Raw genomic sequence first — 23,998 nt, 5'->3', positions numbered from 1 at the left:
CATCAAATTTTCCAGTTTTAGTCAAAAAATGATGGGCGACAAAATGGATCAGTCCACTGAGATGACCAGCCAGACGGACATTGACCCTGCCGTCGTCCGCTCGGCCAATATCAAACAGACGGAGGATCTCGCATTCAACGAGCGGCACCTAATATATGACATAGCACCCAAGACGCGCGAGGAGTTGTCTGGCCATTTCCAGCGTAGTTTTGCCTATTTTACGATTAAGCACCGCTCGCGAATGATGGTGGCGGAGATGGTTAGTTTCCTACTCGATAACGAGCCGAAGATAATGGAGATCTCTGGAGCCTATGCACACTTTGATCTAAAAAGGATTTCGTGGAGCCTGCAGCTGCTGCGCGATGAGATGCAGGAAAACCACGAGTTTAAGGTGTTCCACGGCAAGGCCCCAGATTCAGAGGACTGGAATCAGTTTATAAGCAGTCTTAATGAGGATAGGAATCGTTGGTTTTCCTCCGTCTGGCTGCACGCTGAATGTTATATGTATCGCCGCATTTGGGCCATTTTCCGGCGTTCAGACACTCTCTCCAGCTACGACTACTTTTCCCAGAAAAAGATTGATGCCACTACAAGTGTCGTTCAACTAATGGCAAACGTTATCACGGGCATGCGGGGAGTGCAGCGCTCTCAGCAGAACTTCCAGCGCATGTTGAAACTGGCGCTGTGGAGCAACCGCTGCGACCTTTCCATAAACAAAGAGGCTCCAAATGAAGAGTTTCTGACGCTGATGGCTGACTACGAGTCTGATCTGCTGGTGGATGAGTCTGCGGATATCTGGCGTGTACTTACCGAAGCCTGGGATCCCGTCTATGTGGACATTGTGTGCGATAACGCTGGCTTCGAACTCTTCACCGACCTGCTGCTGGCCGAGTACCTCATCGACGCGGGTCTGGCTTGCAAAGTGCGTTTCCATGTCAAGGCCATTCCTTGGTTCATCTCCGACGTCACCAAGCAGGACTTTCTCTGGATGCTGAACTTCCTTCGCCGACACGAGATTGCCGAAATAGCCTCATTCGGACGTCGACTGCGCCGCTTCATGCGGAATCGTTCGATCATCTTGTGCGACACCTGCTACTTCTGGACCAGCCCCCATGACTGCAGCCAGATGAAGAAGCGCCTGCCCTGCCTGTATGTCTCTCTCAGCGAGGCAGCGCTTGTCATCTTCAAGGGGGACCTCAACTATCGCAAACTGCTGGGCGACATCAACTGGGAATATACAGCGCCTCTGATCGACTGTCTGCGCGGCTTCCTTCCGACCAGTGTTTGTGCATTGCGGGCCATCAAGTCGGACATCTACTGCGGCCTCCCCATCTGCACGGTGGAGTGGCTAACCGAGGAGGATCCCCACTGGATGAGGACAGGCAAGAAGGGCGTCATCCAAGTGGCCATAATGCACAGACTCTCGGGGGATGCACTGGTTGAAGACTTACAGTGCAAACACCACAGCAAACAATGATGTCTCGCACTCGTATTATTTGATACAATACAGCAGCACATAATACGTATGCAGCTATTGTCGTTTTATTATTACTTTATGCCCTATGACCTAGTGGTAGGCGGTGTAAGTCGTTAAAATAAGTATTGCATTCCATATTATAGACTACGGCTAAGCATTACCAAGTAAGTATGAATGGTAGAAAAATATGTATGCTCTAAGGCCATATTTATAGCTATGTGTAGATGTTTAGATGTACTCCTGCTGTGTAGCAGTAGGGATTCAGCTGCAGTCCCCTTATGCAGATGCAACTGCGATTGCGATCGCACATCAAATTTCAAGTCTTATCAATTGCTGTTACAAGAAATAAAGATAAAATACAAAATAAAAACAAGAAACTTCTGTAGCTTTTGTTTACGTTTGTGGTCAGATTAGGCACATCCTCCATGTCCTTGGGTTGGTTTGTTGTTCTGGTATTTTATATTAAATAGAATCCCATACAAAAATGGATTTGTTTTCTGTTTTTCTTGTTCTCTTTCTGCTCGCTTGGAGGGATGGCTGATGGCTAACCCCTGAGCTCTGATCGTTGCAGCTCAGAGGCCACTGTTCGGGTTGAGCTGCTGATATGGCGTCAGATCTTTGGTGATCGAGAAGAGGGCTCCGTCACGAACCATCTTGCATATGAGGGCACCCAGATTCTTGGCATCATCGATGCCAGAGTGTGCACGTCCCTCGAAAGTCAGGTCCACATGGGACAGGGCATCGGCGAAGTTGCAGGGACGGTACTTGTACCATTCCCTGTATATGGCCCTCGCGTCTATCCACTGATTGAAGCAGGCTGGCTTGCGTATCCGCTTGCGTGTGCACTCCTTGGCCAGACAAATGCCAAAGTCCCAGTCCGTCCAGGTGACAAAGGCACAGTTTCCCAGTATATTGGATTTGTTCACCTTTGGCAGCACCAGGTTGCGGACACGCAACTCGTTTCGCAGCCATTCGCAGAACTTATTGAGTGCCGTCTGCAGTGGCACACCCGCCTCCACTGTCTTCTGCTGAATGCCCGTCAGCTCGGTGCAGTAATTGCTCAGGCGTGGCGACTCCAAGGGCATCACGTACGTGTGAAACTCCGCCTCGACCTTGCCCGTTTTCAGGTTGACCAAAACGGCTGGGAATTCTGCAAGACACAAGAAACGGATGATTAGCTTATGTTTGCAATGCCCAATACGGAGACACTCACCAATTATCTCCGACTCTCTCCATTGTGGCGGGGCTTGCTTCTCCCAGCAGGTGGCCTCAAAGTCGACGGAAATGGCATAGGTATAGGGCTGCATGGCCAACTGCTTGGATTTGCGCGACTTCTTTGTCTTGATGGGCACTGCGTTGGCGGGAGCTGTGATGTCTGCCTCGTTCAGCGACTCCTCAGGATCGTTGGCAGGATCAGGGCGAGCTCCCTCCACGTAGATGGTCTCAATCAGGCCCAATTGCCTGAAAAAACACAAAAAGTCAGTTTTAAATTTGGTGTTTGTTTTGAGAATGGATTGTAAAAGAGAGTTAATGACAGCTGAAATAACTACAAGACATTTTGGAAAGATTCTCTAGAGGGAGACCCTAACCTCTTTTCAGGTCCGCTTGCCGTAGCAGACTATCATGGGCTTCTGCTCCCACAGCAGGCCGTTGGTTTCGCCAAGGGCTTTGGCTATCGCCTCCGGATCGGGCAGGTCGATGAATGTAACGAAAGCCTGGCCCTTCATGCGGCCCTGCTGCATCACTTTGATATCCAGGTTCTCTGGCGTCGTGTACTGCGAGTAAAGTTCGCGCAGATGCTCTTCGCCGATGTTCTTGTGGAGGTTTTTTATGTACAACTTGTTGCTGGGTTCCCCCTCTTTGTAGCTCTTGTAAACAGGCAGCGCTTCCAGCTCTTGTATGGACAAACGCTTCTCTGGCTTTGCTATCGCCGGCTTGAGCGACTGCGGTAGTTTCAGCTCTATTTTGGGAGCCGTAAAAGCGGGAGCCGGAGCTTCCTGCTGAGCATTTGAATGAATGGCCTGCCTGGCGGCTTGTTGCACTATTTGTCGCGCTCTCTTCAGATTCTTCTCCTTGGCAGCAGCGGATGTAGACGGTAGGAGACACTTCCGCTTGGCCCTTGGCTCTGTTTCGTCGCTCTCCAACTCGCTTTCACTCTCGCTGGGAATGACCTCCGTTTGGATACCGACACTTTTCCGGTGGCTCTGTACGACTAGGCTGGAGGTGCGCTTCTTGAAAGGCGGTTCGAGATTCATGCGATTCATCAAGTGCAAAACCTGCTGATAGAAGCGCGTGTCAGCCTGCAGGGATTGGCCAATCGCGGCGAGAATCTCTGCGTTGATGGGGGGATAGCTATAGCGGAGATACGGCGGCGGCGGCTGCGTAAAGTCACACTGATTATTGCAGGCATATAGCCTTTGCACGTACTTGCTGATCTCCTGCTTGGCAGTCGCCGCGGATTCGGATGGCGGTGCCTTTGTCTGGGTGCTTTTGTTGCCACGGCTGCCGTCGTTGGCGGCACGCGGTCCAAACGGACTCACGCAGAGCGGCTTGTCCAGTATGTCACTTAACCCGTTCAGTTCTCCCAGCGCCTTTTGGGCTTCAGCGGCATCGGCGTATTCGATCACGGCCCGCCGACCTCCGTAGGAGCTCAGGGAGCGAGGAATTATCAGCTTACACTCCCGTATCAGCTGCGCCAGCTCGTCCATGTCGCAGGGCAGTTTCTTTATCAACAATTTGCTCGTCTCCACACTCATTTTGGTAGAGAATTTTTTATTATTTTATTTTTTTTTTTTTTATATTTAATCGCTACTGCGAAATTGGTTGGTCACAGAGATGAGTCCGCATTGACCAGGTACTTCAGTTTTGTGTTGAATATTATAAAAAAGTTACTGAAAATTTTGAACTCAAAAAAGAGTTGTTTGCCGAACGAACACTAGAAAATGTATTTATTTTTTGGAATGCAAAAAATGCGGCATGTGCGAATTTGTCCGTGTGACCGCGGAATTATCGATAAAATATACCTACAGAAAATACCGAAATATACCCTCAATTTTCCAAATACTGTAAATATACCGTAATCTAACATTATTTTCCACAATTTTGATCTTCTGTTTAATATTACCAGCTGGTCAGGACTCTCAGCTTTAAAAAAGTAATTTTACTCGAATCATTATTCAATTCCCTACAAGATTGGCTGACTTTCATGACTTATATTTATTGTATTGATAGCAAAATAAGGTTAAAACTAAAAAGGTCGGGAGGAATACCCCCGAGTTTCAGGGCAAAATGGCTTACAGCCAAAGAGTTCTTTCAAATCCAAAAAATAAATGTTTGAGGAACTAAAAATGTCAAGAGCAGTAAAGTTTTCTGTTCAAAAACAAATGTAGTAGAAAAGGTATTGAGAAAAAAAAGGAGAAGATTACTCGGAAGAGGAAATTAAAGCCAGATATGCTGAAATACAGAACAAGTATCTCAAGGAGGGGTACTAAATGTTGCTAATTCTGTGCCAAGTGCTGGGAAACAATGCTGCTCAGCTCATATTTTGCAGCATGCTGCTGGCCCATACAAACTATGTTGCCAACGGTTAAATACGTATGTAAGTGCGGATGGAATAAAGACTCATTGTGGTCGTGAAAAGTCCCGTGTTCCCCAGGTCCAGGACAGCGCTGCCACTTTGTGCGAGGGCGGGTTAACATTGCAGCTGCTTTACATAGCACATAACAGCACAGTCTGGTGGAATGCGCGCGCTTTTCAAATGGGTTCTGTAATGACGGACGCGTTGTTGTTTGGTCGATAAAATCAAATAACTACGAGTGCATTTTTGGTTGCATAAAGGAGATGTTTCCTTTTACTGCTACTAATTGCCGTTTATTTCAGATGGCAATCATAAGCGGATTCCTCCTGTCCTTGGATGGCCACCAGGCGCTATCCATATCAGTGGAAATGGAGACTAGACAAATATACGAATCGCGTGCCTATCACTTGGTAGATAATCTTCAGAGCGCGTGCACTTTAAAATTAGATACATTATCTGGCTGGCGCTGCTATTTTGGATCATTACAATACGTTTTAAATTCCATTACAGCAGTTTTCCATTTACCCAAATGGCTGTACAGCGCTGGCAGCCTCTAAAGTCAATGCACTTTTGGCGCACGCTGCGAGCGCATTTCTTAATCAAATTGAATTTCACATGGAAAAGGCCTGACATGATCTGCTTTTTGATTTATGGAGCACACAAACATACCCACACAACCATGGGGCGGGCGGTTATAAAAAGATCAGCACTCAAAAGCAGATTGCATAAAATTTGCAATGATTAAATGGACAACAACAAGCAACCAGGTCCGACTGGGGCAGAGCGAAAGAGAGAGGGCGATGCAGACACACGACAGACTCTCACTTTCGCTTTCGTAAGTACGTACATACATACATACATACATGCATCCCATATATGCGGAAGTCCACATTTTTACCCACAGACAAAATAAAAAACAAAAAATTGGATGAATGAACTCTGTCCATCGGACTGCCTGTCTGTGCCTCGGCTGGAGGGGCAGCCACTTTTGAAATTCACTTTTACTTGCAGCACAAATTGAATCGACTGCGAGGCGGCTTTGCATTTTGCATTTTTCATTCCAAGTGACTTTAATGGGTTAAGCTATATTTAGAAAAATTGCCAGCCAAGTGGGTGGAAAATGGCAGTGGTGGAGCACAAAACAAAATGTTTTGTAAGGAAATGCGTGCAACGCAGGCAAACGATCAATATGGAAGCGAATTTAGAGCAGAGATTAGACATTTGGCTAGTTAGTATCCTGCTTAAACACTTACACTGAGAGCTGGAACTAGGCAATAAATTCAAGTCAGCGGACGGCAGGGCAGTTTGTCCTCTTCAATGCTACGGCTGTGGTCGACTGTTTCAAACTATTCGACTACTGATTTATAGATAAAAGCTTGTCCTGTTTTAATGTTTCCACACAGTACGAGTGGTACGAGAGGAACGAATGTGAATGATTAATATGAAAGGAAATTCTTAGAACGAGTCAGCCAGCAGCGGCAACAGGTTTCTTGACAACTGTGCTCGCCCTCTCTTTTTCTCCGTATTATCGGACCGATGACGATGACAAGCCCCTTTTTACACATTTGCCTTCCACTTAACTATTTCTCTCTTCCCCGCCTGCTCCTCCGCCCACCACTAATTGGACAACTGAAACATCTGAGTAATGTGTGATTTAGATTCCAGCAAACAATGGGGCAAAAAAGTTTAGCTGGCCTTAAAAACTAGCGAAACCCATTTCAATTAACTACACTACATTTTCCGGCACATGCACGGGAGCACACGGGAGTATAATGGCTGGCAGAGTCATGATTTGCTCACCAAATGTGAAGCGTGCTCGAGCACAATGGATCTGAGCTGGTAGCAAAAAACAAAAGCTATAAATAGCAAGGGGGTTTCCAGCTAACTTCAAGCGGATCTATCGGTGAATAACTTAAGTTCCACAGCATCGAAGCGTCAAATGGGAAGAGCTCAAACCACCAAGCGTAGACAGATCAAAGCGCGGAATGCAAAGACAATCATCACGTGCAGTAGTAAATGCAAGTATGCAAGCCAATTGACTTCCCCTTGGGCTTGGATAATTGCCACTTGCAGATATATTTATTTATGGATGATTACAGTCAAGGTCCTGGCATGCATAATGCGCGGGGAGTGGGCGCTCGGACTTATTGCAATTGATAGAAATTAGTGGAATTGTAGACGGAACTGGCGACTAGGGGAATGGAAATGAGAGAAATTATATATATTTATTGCGCATATGCCGCGTGCCGCGCGTGCATACTATTTTACTGGGAAAGGTCGAAATATAGTGTATGACGACGACCTTCTCGCTCCACTCGCTCCCTTCGCTGCTCTGACCTGTGCCTGTGCCTTTGCTTTTCCCCTGACACTCGTGGTAGAATTGCATTCATTTGTTGTACGAGTTGTGTGCGAGTATGAGAGAAACCCTTCACTTCACTTCACTTCACTTCATTTCATTTCATTCAGTTCTTGTGTGCGCTGTGGAATCGTATATAGTAGGTACATATGCTTGTATGTATGGTACATATACATATGGTTGGTATGGGTTCGTGCTATTCGTTCACCTAGATGTATTGGTACACTGTATCTGTGAGTTTTGTGTACGCCATGCTCTTGACTTTGGATAAGTTTGGTGAAAACTGCTTTCAGCCGGATTTCCCGCAGTCTCTAACCATCAGAAAACCAGACATTGAATTGCGCAAAACGTTCATTGGTCAACATTCTGTGGCGGCGACTTTGTTTACCTTCAAAATACTCTACAATCGACCCAAAAGAAGATCAATCACTGAACTGGTTACGCACTTCTCCTAAATCAAGTTACTTACGATGTTTGGGTGGTAATTTTTTGCTACTGGCATAAAGCGTATGAAATCTTCGTTGCGGCTTCTGTTTGTCCATCCATTCAATTGTTCTGTTTGATCTTTAATTTGTGCGCAGCAGTAAATTTACTGCTCTGATATCATTGTTGAAATGAATAGCCTATAAAATGAGCAACATTCATAAATTTGTTTGATTTAGTTTCAACAAGAAACTGGTTCCAACTGCCGATTCTATGAGGCAGTCGAGGAAGTTCTCATGGATTTATTTATCATCTATTATTAGCTATCGCTGCAATGAGGAACAATTGCAAATAATTCCTCTATTTAATATGCATGTGTGTCTCGCGCCTGACATTATCTTGAAATATTTGTATTCAGTTTCTGACGACGGGTTTCCCTACTACGAAAACTACTCAAACCATTTGAGAACTGTGCTGGTTGTCCATCCGTGAGAGCCTGCACTGTATTTCGAGTATTTCCAAGTGTAGTACTTACAATGTTTACATCTGACGCTGACGCTGGGGGTCTAGGGGTGTGTGTTGGGCTGGTTTGTTTGTTTGTTATTCAAACTGGTTTGCACGAGATACAATATGCCGAATAGGAGAGGGAGAACCAACACCACTGTGACATGTTAGAGGATTGCGCAATCCGCTATTGCCTGTGTGCCTGTGTGCCTGTGTATCGGCTGTGTACTCACGAGTGCAGGGCCAAGACTTCCCATTGATCGATCAAATGCATCGCGGACTTCGTCACAAAAGAGAAGGAGAAGCAGGAGCAGCGGGTTGAAAGAACTCTGTGGTGGCAGAGGAATCTTATCGATGGATCAGCGATCAGTAGGAATGCGGCGGCAATGCGACTTATCTCTGACTCGAGTGACAAATCAAAACTGGCCATAAAATGTACGATTATGAAGCACCAAATATTACCTGATTGAAAGCTTTTGGAATTTTGTTGTTTTGTGTTCCCAAAGTATAACAGATAAAATAACAAAAACAACAACAACATTAAAAGGTGGAACAACAAAAGAGAAGTGATTCCATTTATAGAAATACTACTACGCATTTCAATTAATAAAATAGTCATAATTAAATTAAAGCCCAAGCCACAGGCACAGGCACAGGCCCAGGCCCAGGCTACTGCACGAGTCGTATAACAATAAGATCTTCCATATGTCCGAAGATTACCTATACAGAGCAATGCTATAAGTGAGTATATAAGATTATGCATGGTATATAGCAGTGATACTATTTATACGGTAACTCGAGACCATGCCGCCATATAGATTACAAGCTTTATCAATCCCAGCAGCAGAAGCAGCATCCTATGACGTTTTACTCTTATTTGCCTTTCGCAAAGTTTCATTGTATTATTCGTGTGTGGCTCTCGTACATAAAAAAGTTTCCATTCCATTCCTCTGTCTATATCTGTGTTCTTTTTGTATACTATGTACATATGTATATATTTTATTATTATGAATATGGCATGTGCAAGCATCAGCCAGCAGCAGCGGGTCAGTCGAGGACATATTGGGGCCATCCAGTCAGTCATCCAGCTGCAGATACAGCTAAAGATTTCCACAAACATACGAGTATGTGTGTATGTACACATCTTTTGTAGATACAATCCGCCGGTCCGACTGCCTGCCACTGCACTTTTACAGCTTCCAATGCAATGCTCGCTCTGTGCCTGTGCCTGTGCCTGCCCTGAAAATGTCATTTGTCACTGTTTAGAGAAGCTGCACTTCAGAGTTGAGAACGGAGAAGAGCATTCGCTTTCAGCTCCAATTACACTCAATTACTAGTGCGGGCCTAGAAGTGACTATTTTTGGACTGACCAGAACTTCAATACAGCCCTTGATTGCTACTGTCAGGGGAGGTTGAATGAGTCAATCAGGGAAAGAAGTTGCATTGGCAAACAGTAGCCATAGGAGTGGGGCCATGGGCCAATTCCAAGATGGAAAAAAGTCAGTATAAATAAAATGCGAATCGCGCTAATAAAGCGTGAAATGGAAGAGGGCCAGGCCAGGCCAGCCATATAAACCGCCTTGAACCAGCTCTAACCCAATTCGCAATCAAATGACTTCAGACATTTGCTTTTCCTTTTAATTCATGCTTCTGTAATCTGAATGTGTGTACACAATCTTTACAGTGTGTGCTGCCTAGAGAAGATAAATGTATCTCCCAAAGAGGAGTACTTTTACACCCACAACCAAAATAGCATCATGAGAGGAATGCAGAGAGAATGAAACACTCTTAAACTCTCTGAGAGCTCTCTCCCTGATGAACTGGAACATCAAGTTTCCTACCAAGGAAGCTTTCACTGTACTTAGCATGTACTTCTATGTGGCGTTAACGTTTTGGAGCACGAGGGCAATCATTCAGCAGGCCAATCAACTGATCAGAGACTTAACGCCTTTACGGCGGTGTTTGTTTACTTTGGGCGGGGCGGGGCGGGGAAGGGGGCGTGCAGTGTGCCTTTAAAAAACATAAATATCAGCCAGAATCAATGATGAATGAATAATCGCTCAGACCGCCCACAGCTACTAGCAGTCGCATTTGTTATTTTAGGGAACATCAACAAGTAATATTATCTAATATTAAACAATCGGCACGAGTTGGAGCAATCATTATAATAGTATCGCAATTAGGGGGAGTATTTTTAGCAAACAATCGGATTACGTTTCAGGGCCGCGTGAGTGCATTGACCAAATGGACAACAATAACATCAACAACTAGAGGGGGGGAACAAATATTTAAGCAAAAGTTATTACATGCTTTAAGTAATTGTTTGACTAAGGAGCAACAGCAACAGAGAACTGAAAGCCAGGGGCGGAATCACACCCAAGAAGGAATTAAAAACGAACTGAAATGTATCAATATCTTTATTCATAGAGATTAATATAACTAAATGGATTAATAATGACATTCGGAGTGCGCTGCTTACACCCCTCATAGATATCGCTACGCTCCTGGTTAATGTAGTAACCGCACGTAATTATGGCCCGCCGTTAAGTGGAAACGCAAAGAGAGTCGGAGAAGGCGCTTTTAACGGTGCAATTTCGAATTTTCGAAGCCGGTTTCAGCTTTTACGCGTGCAAACATATATCAACCATAAATACACCCATACATATGCACATCCATACATACATATGTATGTAATATTATATATGGGCATATATTTAAGAACTCACCTTGCCAGTTTTTTATCAAGGCCATCTTTGTTGTCGATTGGAATTGAATTCTTCTCTTCGAAAAATGTATAAATTATTTCTATCAAAATTCGTATTTTTGTTGCTTTTTTTTGGCAGTGCAGCAAGTAACGGTAACTAGGCAGGAGAGCGGGAGTGGAGGAGACGGCTGCGGAGAGCGCAATTTCTTTTGTTGTCTGCTCCGACACACGGACACAGTCACAAAACACAAAACACACAGGCAGGATGACAGGCAAAACACACTCACACACACACGTGAAAGCACAGGAACAGTTAGAAAGAGAGCGCGAGACACCGGCACGAAAGCAGCAGCAGCAGAGGCAGCAGAAAAAACAACAACAAAAGCCGGAGCAATTCGCTTTTTCGATATTTGGTTTGTGTTTTTGTTAATTATTTAACGCGTTTGTTTACATTTTTGACTGTCACTCGAATTAAATACTGCTGCACAAGAAAACGTTCTAAGAAAGAGCATCGAAGTAAGTGCAGTTTACCTGCATTGCAAGCATTCACTTTCTTTTCCAATTTCGCAAGCTGCGCCAATAAAATGTCCATTCGATTAAAAAGCTATTAACTTTTACTGAATCGTCTTGTTTTCGATTTGTTTATCACGCGCGCCTCAACCGCTCAATTCAAAAGTTAAAGAAATTTTGAGAATTTGAGATGTTGGCTGAAAGAAGAAGAGAAAGATTAATTCACAGGCAAGTGCAAGTCACAGTTAAGGTCGATATTCACGAGATTTTATTTCACAACAATTAAAAACCTAAAGTTACATTGCGAATCAGTCAATTTTCGGAATTAATGGCAATCAGAACAAGATTTTACACAATTTAAAGCCTTTTCTAATTTATTACGAGCAAGCTGGCTCATTTTTGCGTTCAGCTTCGAGATACAACTGTGTGGCAGCACCTTAACTTAACCTTATTTGAGAGTCTGGCAGCTCAGCTTTGCCGCCAAACTGTCGTTTGGAATTTAATTCAAAATTTTGTCACTTGCTGACAATTCTTTTATAGAAAAACAACTCACTTTGAGTATATTTTTTGTAAAATTTAATAGAATAAACATTAAGTAAAACAAAATTGCATTGGACAATATGTGGGAGCAGCTGGAGAAATATCGCAATAACTTTTTGCAACTCGAAATCAAAGATGTGCTCAAGCCCGGCTCCATAAACTGCCTGCAGAATACGGGTAAGTCGGGGATTGAGTGTATTTTGCAGCTCTATAAATACGCAAATACCACCGCAGAATGGAAAGAGGCCACGGAAAGGCGTGACAAGTGCAAATCCTACCCAGATGGCTGCCCCGCCAGCTCCACGTACTTTGAGGATCGTGCACAGCTGGCCCTCGGGTGGTTTGCACTACCCAAATTGATGAAGGAAATGGACAGTGACGTGTGTCTGACCCACTGGCAGGCTATTGTTTCGTTGACAGAGTTTCTGCTAAATCCGTTGAATGCTCAAAGAGCCATCACTGAAATGGACATTGTGAGAAAGTGAGTGTTGAGGGAGGTAGGCTTCTTTTGGGGGCTGATGGTTGATCTGTATTTTTGTTTGTTTGTGTCTTCCTTTTCGACAGGGTGAAGAATGCCTTTATGAGGATGATATTGCAGATCCACAGAGAGGAGTACCGCGAGGTGGAAACATATCTAAAGATTTTCAGTGAGTAAATACAGTGTGGGCTATGGCATTAAGGCATTAAATACTCTCCACTTCTTTAGACATTTTGTCTCGCAATTTGAATGGCGCCGAGAATATTGCTAATCGGCAGTGCCTGAGAATTGAGTTCTACAAAATAATAGAGAATCGCGTGCCACTCCAAGAAGACTTGGCCGCTGAAATCTTGCGCAATTTGACGGGCAAACCAAAGGGTAAGCAATCGACAGTTCACTTTGATTCTTGAGTTGCTAAACAATCGATTTGTTCACCAGTTTTGGGCATCGTGATGCAGGATCCCGATAACTTAACCTCAGCGGTTCTGATATTTATGCAGGACCCCTGCCAGCCCATATATCCGCGGCATCTCTGGCACCATCTTTGCCACATGCTGGAGCTGAATCCCGAGCGCGGCATCGAACTCGGCTTGTTTGAGTTTCTGCATTCGCGGATCCTGAATCGCCTGCCGTTCTTCTGGTGCATGGCCACCAAAGCCTTCGCTCTGCTCCTCCGCTGTCCGGAGGGCCAGCGCCGCTTCGATGCAGTTGATGGGGTGAAGCTGCTGTTCGAAGTGTTCCAGGACAAAGGGAAGAAACCCAACAAACTGCTGCCCCGGCAGAAGGTGATGAGCTGGGAGTTTCTGGTCCTGGCCCTGCTTAACGGCCTCCACAGCAAGCGCGCCCTTTGGCGTTGCCGAGAGTTTACCCTGCTGACCTGCCATGTGGGTCGCCTGATGTCCACCGAGACCAATCCCCGCCTGCAGCTGTACTGCCTGAAGACGCTGCGTCAGATGGCCGTAATGCCGTGCATCAAGCGCTACATCATCGGCAACTGGCTGGAGGATGTGCGTAAACTCTTCTGCCTGAATGCGGATGCGGAGTGTGCCCGGGATGCTTTGCTCGACTTTCTGAGTCGCGATATAGCTGATAGCACTTAAAAGCAGTTCTCATTCGTCCACCCAACACAAGTACATTATTCATTATAGGTTTCATTCATTCATTGAGTTCCACTCCACGAAACATCGCAGCAGAATTTGCACACGTAAAAATTGCCCCACTCTGAGACCCATTTAGATACATTTTAACCGTTTCGAATTACCCCTAAATGTCCCAAAGATAAGTCCGAAATCGGTTAAACGAGAGAGAGAGAGCGCGGTGTCAATAGAACACAACAGAGAGCAAGGAGAGAGAGTTGAATTTTCCGGTTATTGTCAGCTGTTTTCCCCATCAAGCGGGAATATCTAAACTTTTCCCTACACAATTGCAACACAATTGAAGACTTGAATTGAAAATTGAATAATAATTTCTGTGAAGGCGCAGATTTTGTTCGTTTTGATCTTCCTTGACCCTGTCCATCCATTGATGATATCCCATCAATAGTGCCAGTCAACCATCATCTTGCTGCAGTTTCCGTGTACTTGATAAATGCAAAAACTAAATGAGAGGCAGACGAGAGAGAGCGGGGGCAGGATGGGAACTTTTTCCAATTTCCGTTGCCTGTGCATCAACCAACAATAATGAGCAGTGACACTGCAACGACTGTGCCAGAACATCCACACCACAACACAACTGAAACCGAAACTGGACAGTGGCCACAGTGTTGTCCACGGCAACCACAGTTTGCGGTTCTACTGGCTTGGACTACCAATCTACATACAAAATAATCCCCCCTCTTTTATTTCCTTCCTATTATTATTTTTCTGCGGTGACAAACTTGGCAACGAGTTGCGACTTCTTTTTTAATTTATTTGGATTGGCAGAGCAAAGAGAGAGAGAGATTCAATCGGCAAGTTTTGTGCCCTGTCATCGGAAGATGGTTCGTCCTTCTTGGTAGCAATTTCCCAAGGTCTCTGGGTGTCCCTGGAGACGATGCCGGACCGAGCCGAACCGTGCCGGACCGGACCGGCATCTTTTGTGAACTTTTTAATTACCGCTGCGAGTTTTGCCTTGTTTTCTTTTTCTACTTTTTCATCTTTTTGCCCATTTCTCAAGTTGTTTATGAAATATTTTATGGAAATTATGCAAAACTTGTTTACCAGACTTCATATTCAACATTCGCAGCCCTCTCCATCAGCCATCAGCCATGAGCACCATGAGCCAGGAGCCCGGAGCCATTTGGCGCCTTCTAACAAAGTTCTCCCCACTTTTTGCCACTCAAATTAATTGCATAACAAATTATGTTGATGAAGTGCAAGAATGTTGGGGAGAATATCTAAATAAAATGTGTCTGGGCGGGGTCTTTCTTGGGTAATAGAAATAGTTGGTCCTTTGGGAAGTCCACCCAAAAAAAAGGTTCTCTTAGAGCTTAAAGCATATCAAGGTTAGTCCTGTTTAAAGAACCCAAAGAATACCATCCAGAACTAGTTCTCACTGAAACATTGTGCAGCCCTAATGGGAGACCATCAGGCTGCTCATCAGTGGGCCATTAGCCAATCTAATGCCAGCAATTATTCCACACCAATCCCAAAGAGTTCGGGGTTTCCAGTTGGCCAGTTCGGGGCCCAACTTCATCGATGGCGCTTTGGCGCTTGCTCCGCCTGAGCAACCGTTACATCAGTCTGCACGCTCTGCTCCTGCTGCGGTTCTACCTCGCGCAGTTCTACTATCTCGGCCTCATGCGGGTGCGCTATGAGACGGCCAACAACACGGTGCACCTGACGCCTTATAGCGTCACCATGGCGCGCATGTTGGGGCTATTTTTCGCCTACTTCTTGAGCCTGGCCCTGCTGCACCCATACGCACTGCTCCTGCACATCCAGCTGCTCTTGTTTGCCTGCTGTCTGCTGGTGCAGCCGCGGACAGTGTACGAGGAGCGAATCCGGTTGATCAACTGCTTTCTGCGGCTGGCTCCGGAGCTGTACCGCAGGTGTCGCTGCAAGCTGCGGCTGTCCTGGATGCTGGTGCTGCAGCTGGTCTTCCGTCTGCTCACCTTCAAGATGTACTTTGAGACCTTCATGCTGTCCAAGGACGCCACGTGGAAGGTCTTCTTTATGGTCGTGTTCGTGGTGCCCGTCTCGCTGGCCATTTGGGTGATGGACATGAGCACCCACCTGGTGAGCATTGCCCTCACGATTCTGACCAAATCCTTTGAGCTGATGAACGACGAGCTGGCCTCCATCGCTGAGCAGCTGCCCGTTGGGACACTCAAGGCCGATCACAAGGCGGTGCAGAGGCTCCAGCGCCGTCACCGATCCCTTCAGCGTCTGCACCGATCCTATGCGAAGCTCACCCAGGAGCTGCTCGACTGCATCACTCCACAGCTGGTCCTCATCATAGTCTACAACCTGAGCATGATCTACTCCCTCTCCTATGTCCAGTGGCGGCGCATCTTCCAGATCGCGCTCTTGGCCAACAATCTGCGCCAGCTCATGCACTCCCTGTCCGCCCTGGTGGCTGCCGCAGCTGCCCCACAGGACATCTGCTGGTTGCAGCTGGCCCGCTTGCTGCAGTTCGACGAGATCCTCGCCACTCACGGCTGGCTGGAGCGGAGACGATATCGTTGGCGGCTGCAGGATGCCGACAGTTGTAGCCAGAGCGTCAGGCGCTGCCTGCTGCAGCCCGGCCTTCAGGTGCTCGGCCTGGTTACGCCCAACCGGCAGCTGTTCTTCCGCCTGGCCTTTGCCTACTGCAGCTTCCTGCATCTGCACTACATGTGGAAGAAGTCAGCGGTGGTGTCCGAGAAGGACATAACGATTGTAGTCGAGATTACCCAACCGAAAGGGAGAATTTTTAGGTTATTTTAAGTGCGATTAGAACTAATGTTGCTAGCGAATTACAAAGAACTTTCACAAAGAACTAGATGTGTTTTTACCAGGGGAAAAGAGTTTGCTTTGGAGCGTATAATGAATATTGTTCAACGTCTCTACAAAAATACGAAAATTCTTCCGCTCAAAAGGATTCCATGTAAACCCTTTCGAAACAATGTTTTCTTTTCCCTTTCTGTCCATTGTTGGCGATGCCATTTCTCATATGGTTTGATTAACTTTCGCAGCCAGCACTCGGCCAGCTTTAAGACATTTATCATGTATTTATTGCACTCTCTCAGAAATTATTTGTTCAATATAACACGCACTTTACATGCACGAAGCCAGGAGGAAGGCCAGGACCTTCATCCGCTCGTTCTTTGGGTAATTTTACATAATTTATGCATTCGCCAGTGCTGTAACGTGCACAAAAATAACAGTGGAGGATTCTTCCGCCCTCTCCAGTGTGTGTCTTCCTGCTGATACATATATGTAATTGCATGGCTGGCCGAGCACTTGAGGTGCCAAGTAGGTGTAGGTTGGTCCTCGGTACTGTCTGGGGCAAACACCCCAGCAATTCTCACACATGCCTCCTCCATCCGGTTGGGCCAATGGAGGGATGGGAATGGGGGAGGCGGAACCATAAATCATTTTTAAAACATTACCTCAACGAATGCGAATAAGTAGAAATATTTTATGTATACAATTTTGCACCTTCTAAAATCGCCAGAGATTTATAGAGGACTTTCTCCCGGGGATTTTCGCACCGCCCATTGGAGCCAGTGCTGAAGAGGTGTCCCACCGGAGTTGATTACAATTCCCCCCTTGAAACTGCTTTCTCTCTCGATTTATGTGAATTTGTAACCATTTTCTTTGTGGCACATAATCTCGTTTATTCGTTGATGTATTTCTATACCTTTGCAAATAAATTCGCGAATAATCGTATAGGAATGCAAAAACATTGAAAATCAATTAAACTTTTTGGCCAAACACGAAATTGGATTTTGTATCACAACACAAAAATAAAGGATTTCAAATCAATTTTAATTGAATGAACTCCTCTCGTTGATAAAATAAAACATTCTATCGGAGCTTTAAGTGGGACTTTGATTCGAGTTGAAAGTTTCCGTTCGCCTCGACGAACTTTAACCGCATTTCCAGCTATCTTTGATCTCCTTGTGGCTTCACTCCTTGGGTTTCATTCAGAACAACAAGAGACAAAAGATTGTGTGACAACTGGGGGAAAAGTTTGTGATAAAGGAGTGCTGGGGGTCCTTAAGTTCCTTCCTTCACACTTGTTGTTGTTGCTGCTGGTGCTGCCTTTGTGGCGATGTGGCATTTGACCGAAAAGTCAATAATTTGGTTTAATTTAAGTTATGCCAACCACGGAATTAGGCCGCTGGCTGAAGACATCAGAGGCACTCGGCCTTCGTGAAGAAGGGGCCGCGATGTACTGAGACTAGCCCCCGGCCAACGGCCTTTTGTGTAAATCTCTTTAATTTATTAGATTTCATTAGACATTTTGGCGTTGAGTCTGGCAGCAGGGCGGTTTATGGGGAGGTCTAAGCAGCACAATTTTTATATTAACAACCACCCAAACATGACTTTTCTTTCTTTTGGTCATAAAAAGTAATAATGTGGCCGTAAAGGAGGCCAGCGCAGAAAGGCGCAAAAGAAGAACGGAAACGAAACGAAAGGAAACGAAAGAAAAGGACAGGCAAGAAAGGAGAAGGATACATAAAAGTATCGCATACTTTTTTGCCATGGACCGAGCCTTTGTTTTAGTGGGTCGTTGGGGGCTGTGGGTGTGATCAGGTGGGTGTGTGCTGCTGTCAAATCAAATTAGTTTCAACGGTTGCTCCCCCTGGGGGCTTCCAATGGCCCGAAGTGGCTCTGCAAATATTCAATTGTGATTGAATTGGTTGAACATTTGATTGGTTATATTCAATTCTTTAAATAAAAAGAGAAATTTCAGCTATTTAAGTGGAAAAAAATCCATATATTTCAGTAATTATAACCCAAAATATGCATTACTTCAAATAAAAAGAAATTGCTATACAAATTTCATGATAATTGTCATAAACTTATGCAAAAAGTGCTAAAAGTGTGGCAAATTTATTTATAATTTAAGCGTATCCCTGCCATACATTTTGCTGTGTGTGGCTCAAACCCTTGATGCAGACACAGACACAAATACATGTATAATTTAGGATCACTTCAAATAAATTACACACTCAACAATGTCAGACACACACGCGCAGAGAACATGGCAAGAACGTTGTAATCAACAAAATTACACTAAAATACAGCAAGAGACAGAGTGAGAGAGGGAACGGACCAAAAAAAAAAGGGAAATACATTTGACACGAATGCGTCGACGAGGAGGACACAAAAGCGTTACCGACCCGAGCCCCAAACCCCTTTCTCCATCACACCACACTCGCCCCTCTATCACCTACTCTTCAAACCTCATCACCCAACCAAAGCCAAAGTAACACATGAAAGGGAAAACTGGAATGCATTTGCCGGAGCTTTGGATACCCTTACAGATCGATCGTTGCGTTTTGAAATTAAAAATCGTCATCACATTGGCCTTGAGTCAGTTCAAACGCATGGAAAAAATGGTATAGGGGTTTGTTTTCCGAATTTCGTTAGTCCCAAACCCGGAGCAGTAGAGTCAACATCAAAATCCAAATTTCTTGTTTAGTTTTCAGTGTTTTTTTTTGGATTCCTGTTAAAAAGGTGAATCAAAATTAGTAAAAAATGGTGTGACAATACAGTCATATTTTTTTTATAGAAACTTTACGGCTCAAAATGTGTTGTGGACCTTGTGGACCGTGCTACGGCGGATGCTACAGTCCTTGCTGTAGCCCCTGCTGTGGACCCTGCGGACCCTGTGGACCATGTGGACCCTGCGGACCCTGTGGACCATGTGGACCCTGTTGCAGTCCCTGCTGTGGACCGTGCTGTGGACCCTGCGGTGGATGCTGCAGCAGCTGTGGACCTTCCTGCTGAGGACCATCAACGCCAGAAAATCGTCCGTCGAATCCAAAGAGCTAACTGAATTCTAATTTGCGAAATGTCATTGCTGACTTATTCGACTTGAAGACAAGATCAAGTCGTAATAAATCTGGATTGGGAAAGAACTTTATGGGTTTTTCTTAAACAATGTGGTAGTTGCAGGGGTTTGCAATGGGCATCAGGGTCAGGGTCCAGATACATACGAATTACAGGGTCGAGAAAGGCAGAAGAGAAAGAATGAAATTCCATAGTTTATCTGTGACAGGGAACATTTGTATCATGGCCATGTCGATGCGCCTGCTAATTTCTAGTAACGAAACAGCTGTCAAACACTAAATCTCTGATTCGTCATACCCCTCTGTTAGAGTATCGCAAAATGGCACATCGCCCGAAGCCAAACAATGTAAAGTTGCTGCCAGGACGACATGACAAGGCGAGCGAGCAAGTGGCAAACCAGACTTCTGTTGGTGCATCTGTATGTACGTAGGTGCGCGAGTCTTTCTGTGTGTAGGTGAGTGTTTTACAGTGTGTGTGTGTGTGAGGGGTCCTCTGTCATGTGCGACACTTTGTAACATATTTTTTCCCCATCTGTTTTCACGCGAGTCCCTCTTCTGTGGAGAGTGTTTGCCTCTTTTTTCGGCGTCACTCCTCAGTGTCTCGTCCTGTTCCGCTCTGCCCTGCATGGAGGTTTGTGTGTGAGTAACATTGTTTTTGTCACGCAACGCGACACTCCCCAAACCTCACACACACCTGTCCACTCTGCCCTGCGCGTATCAATCAGCTAAAAATATTTTACGCTGCCAAAGGTTCCGTAAAAGAGGCACAGAGAGTCTCCTACATGTCGCTGCCAGCGCCTCCTTACCGTTACCCACCCATGCTGCTGTTGTTGTTGTAATTTTTATGGCTACATTTATAACATTTATTTTTGTATTTTTACGATCTGAATTGTCTTTTGTTGCTTTATTATTATGTCTCACATCGGCTTTTCATGAGAGTTTTTCTCGCTGCAAGACAACAAAAAAGAAGCCGAAAAAAACTTGGGAAACTGTAAGCAAAAAACAAATTGCCACGAAGGGTAATGCCATTTTAAGTGTTCCCCTGCGGAACGGCCCGGGGCGGTGGGCGTAGAGTGTGGAAAAAGTGTGCCTAAATTTCCCGGAAAACCCTATGTTGGATGTTTTGGTTGTTACGTTACGATTGCCCATAACGTGGCCATAACTTCCCAATGTGTTGTGCAGGTAACTTTTGTTTGGCTTGAAATTGATTAGCAAATGGATTTCGGCTTAAATGTTTTGAATGGACATTTTTCCAGGATTTTTCTGCAGAATTTTTGAGGAGTTTATGAGTTAGAAATGTTTTGTAAACTAAAACTATTTACCATACCCTTAAACACATTTCCTTGCAGAAAGTTTTTAAAGGAGGTTTATGGTAGGGTTTCATGTGTCCAATCCATCAGGTCGTAACTGGATTATTCGTGCACGCTTAGACAATAGATGTCCAGCACTCTGAGACTCCGATTCACTCCTCCGGGTGGGTGTGCATTTCACACTCCTAGAGGCACTTCAGAAAATGAACCAAATGCTGGATAGCAAAAATGCAGAAAAATTGCCAACAAAGCAAAAGCCTTTTATAATAACTTTTCAACAATGGAACTAACGCTTTGTTTTCATTTTGATTACACAATTTTTTTGTTCCCTCTTTGTGGGTGGGTGCTATATAGTAGGTATAGTAAATATATTGTGCATAGATGAAATAAATAGGAAGAAAGTGGAAAGAGAATGGCAGTAGGAGGAGGAGGAGAGGCCAAGGAGAAGTGAAACCTAGTTATAAAACAAATTATGCATTATTAAAAATACAACAGACGGAGGAAAGGAATGGAAAGAAACGATAATGGCAGCAGCATCAGCATCCGCAGCAGGACGAAATGGAAGAGCTGACAATGAAGCCGCAAAAAACTTGGCACAGACAACAGAAAATATACTTCTACATTGTGTGAGTGTCGGTATGTATATAGTAAAATAGGCGACTACGAAGAATGCCAGTGGAATGTTAAATTTTATAAATAGAGAACAGAACAACAGGCACGAAATGGAGGCCAGAGGAGCTTCGCCCCGGGGCGAGAGGAGCGGAGGGCCAAAGAGATTGAAGTGCCAGCAAATTTATGGAATACGAACGAGCGTTTCCTATTTATCCTATTTTCCTCTTTTCCTCTTTTGTTGATTTACTTTTGCTCTGCGCAAATTGAATCAAATATAGAGGCAGGAGACGGGCAGTCGGAGAATCGAGCGGAACCCGGCAAAAGTCTGTCAAGGATTGTGGGGCGGCGAGGGGAGCGGCAAGTTGTACAGTCGAAAGGCAAACCAAGTTTTGTTCCTGCGACAATTTGCCGACTAGTTTCCTTGCTGCAGCTAAAAATCTGAATCTGAATGTGAAACTGACAAGCGGCCAAATATATTTTATTATATCTAGCATCTACGAAGTGGCAGGTGGAGGAAGAGGAGGAGGAAACAAACCGACAATGAGCATAGCATAGCTGTGGAGCAGAGTTGAGCATCAGAATTTGAAGTTGAAGCTGAATGTGAGTCTGAATCAGTGAATGTCAAACAAACTTTAATAAGTTTAGCTAACAGAAAGTCAACTTTCAAGTCAAGAAAAGAACACTGGGAGAGGGACTAGAAAAGGTTACGCCAGTCAAATGACTGAGCAGGGAAGTATGAAGGGGAGTTGTAATGTAATTCAGACAGGAATGCACCAAGACTAAGTAATAAGCAACTAAAAGAGAGGAAATGTAATTACAAATATACTACGCATAGTAGAGGTACATGTCTGCAGGAAAAACTCACAAAACTATGCCTTCAAGAGGGAGTAAATATGGTATGAAATATGTATAAAAAAGCTCTTGTACTAAGACCTAGCTATAGTGCCAGAAAGATGTGGAAGAGGGGCTTTGAAAAGACGTCTAATGCGACTACAGTGAGCTCAGCTAATAAACCTAATCTTTGCAGATTTTAATGCTAATTTAGAATGTGACTTTATCCACCATTTCTAGATTTGATTACCTTAATAAATCTTTATTTATTCTATTACAAATTACACGTTTCAACATTTTAAACCTGAACTATGCTTTAATTCTATTTTCCCACTATTTACACGCTTTTGCGTGCAAAGTATTTACTCTTTTTTTCCACAAATCCACCCGATTCCACTTGCCCGCATAAATGTGAACCGCACCGCGTGCATTTCCCTGCTGCTGCTCGCTTTGTTGCACAAAACAACAGCCATGGCCCCGAATCGTTATATGCGGCTGTTAAATGTTAATTCTCGTTTAGCGCTGCGCGCCTCGTATACGTAATTTCGTGCAAACTGATTTTTAGTTGTCCAACTGGACTGCATGCATTGCTGCAGCTGTTGCACCGCATACACGGACAGACACACACACTCACAGAGAGACTCATGTAGTGACCACATTTTGAAGCGAGTTGATTTTACAGTTCATTCAGCATGTTGACCAAAATTGACGCGGTTTTAATGCGTCTCTCTCCCTCTCGCACTCCCGCACACACCCGCACACGACTGCACACACTCCTTTCCCCTTCTCTCGCACACTTTGATATGAAATAAGTTTTAGTTTCTATTTTCGCTCTTCTTTATTTTGCCATTTTGTATTTTAGTTTAGCTCTGGAGCCCGGCAATCCCGTGCCCGTGTCACTCGAACAATGTGCGGACTATTAGCCAAAATGTTAAATGACACGTTGAATGCCACGATTTGTTATTGTTGCTGTTGAGGCGAGTGGCAAAAAAGGTGGCGCATTGTGTGTGTCTCCGTGTGTGTGCGTGTGTGTGGCAGAACTAGTTTCGTTTTTGGGGTTTTTCTAGTACATGATTGGGGTTTTAACTGCAATTTTGTGGATTGTTTTCAATGCTTAACTGGTTTTGCACCACCACCCTGCACAATCGATTACTGTTTTATGTTGTGAAAATATTCAATTAATTTCAAATAGTGGCTCTCGGCCAGGCCAATCCTATTCTTCTCCTCCATTGCAAACCCTTGGCGAAATTTCTTTTCAATCTTTCGCTTTAGAAATTAAATAGAATTTATCATGGTGTTCCCTGGGCAGAGTTTGGCAAGAAGAAGCTGCAATTGTGTCCTGGAGCTGCACCATAGATGGAGCTGTAGCTGTAGTTGAAGCTGTAAGCATCTGCTGGTTGGTGTTGGTGTTGCTGCCAAATGGATTATTAAATTTTCATGCTTCAGCTTGACTGGTAATCCAGGGAAACAAACGAAATTTGCAGTGCAACTGGCAGCAGGAGCTGGCCAAATTGAATGATTCCCGGGGCATTGGTATTTGGGCCGGGGCCCCAGCCAATCTCCAGCACATGTCCTGAGGGGAGGGAAGGAGCATAACAGATTTCCTGCTGCTGCTGTTGCTGCTGCTGCTGTTTATGATCTGTCGGTCCCTACGCCTCTGTGTGCTGTGCTGTGGTTTAGTTCTGTGTGTGCGT

General features: G+C 44.8%; 4 protein-coding genes and 1 long non-coding RNA gene across 7 annotated transcripts; 4 read left to right on the top strand and 1 right to left on the bottom strand.

Annotated features, from left to right (window-relative positions):
• The first annotated feature begins 9 nt into the window (after nt 1–9).
• Nucleotides 10–1,530, top strand: LOC117890152 (damage-control phosphatase ARMT1). The gene has a single exon (XM_034794842.1). The coding sequence runs from the start codon at nt 29–31 to the stop codon at nt 1,475–1,477; it is 1,449 nt and encodes a 482-aa protein (XP_034650733.1). The 5' UTR covers nt 10–28; the 3' UTR covers nt 1,478–1,530.
• LOC117890154 (ERI1 exoribonuclease 2) lies at nt 1,521–11,447 on the bottom strand. Of its 3 annotated transcripts, XR_004648559.1 has the most exons (4): nt 3,905–4,249; nt 2,691–2,938; nt 1,875–2,627; nt 1,521–1,810 (listed from the first exon to the last, which is right to left on the bottom strand). XR_004648559.1 is itself a non-coding variant. In XM_034794846.1 (3 exons), exons 2-3 carry the CDS (start codon nt 2,782–2,784, stop codon nt 2,050–2,052), a joined length of 672 nt encoding a protein of 223 aa, XP_034650737.1. In that variant the 5' UTR covers nt 2,785–2,938; nt 11,064–11,447; the 3' UTR covers nt 1,525–2,049. The 3 variants fall into 3 exon arrangements, 2 of the variants coding, with proteins under 2 accessions (XP_034650737.1, XP_034650736.1); XM_034794846.1 differs by lacking the exon at nt 3,905–4,249 and adding an exon at nt 11,064–11,447 and having other exon boundaries at nt 1,525–2,627; XM_034794845.1 differs by having other exon boundaries at nt 1,525–2,627.
• A 724-nt stretch (nt 11,448–12,171) lies between these two features.
• On the top strand, nt 12,172–13,898 carry LOC117891604. The gene is made up of 5 exons (XM_034797137.1): nt 12,172–12,268; nt 12,326–12,572; nt 12,656–12,738; nt 12,798–12,947; nt 13,008–13,898. The coding sequence occupies exons 1-5, from the start codon at nt 12,172–12,174 to the stop codon at nt 13,667–13,669; spliced, it is 1,239 nt and encodes a 412-aa protein (XP_034653028.1). The 3' UTR covers nt 13,670–13,898.
• Nucleotides 13,899–15,223: 1,325 nt separating this feature from the next.
• Nucleotides 15,224–16,474, top strand: LOC117892614. Its single transcript, XM_034798964.1, has one exon. The coding sequence runs from the start codon at nt 15,245–15,247 to the stop codon at nt 16,472–16,474; it is 1,230 nt and encodes a 409-aa protein (XP_034654855.1). The 5' UTR covers nt 15,224–15,244.
• Nucleotides 16,475–19,105: 2,631 nt separating this feature from the next.
• On the top strand, nt 19,106–19,617 carry LOC117890533. The gene is made up of 2 exons (XR_004648584.1): nt 19,106–19,216; nt 19,272–19,617. It is a non-coding gene; the product is annotated as an uncharacterized LOC117890533 (long non-coding RNA).
• Nucleotides 19,618–23,998: the final 4,381 nt, after the last annotated feature.

This window comes from Drosophila subobscura, chromosome E (genome assembly GCF_008121235.1).
Source record: "Drosophila subobscura isolate 14011-0131.10 chromosome E, UCBerk_Dsub_1.0, whole genome shotgun sequence".
Lineage (NCBI taxonomy): Eukaryota > Metazoa > Arthropoda > Insecta > Diptera > Drosophilidae > Drosophila > Drosophila subobscura.
Note: the sequence above shows the minus strand (reverse complement) of the source record. Positions and strands in the feature narration are given on the sequence as shown.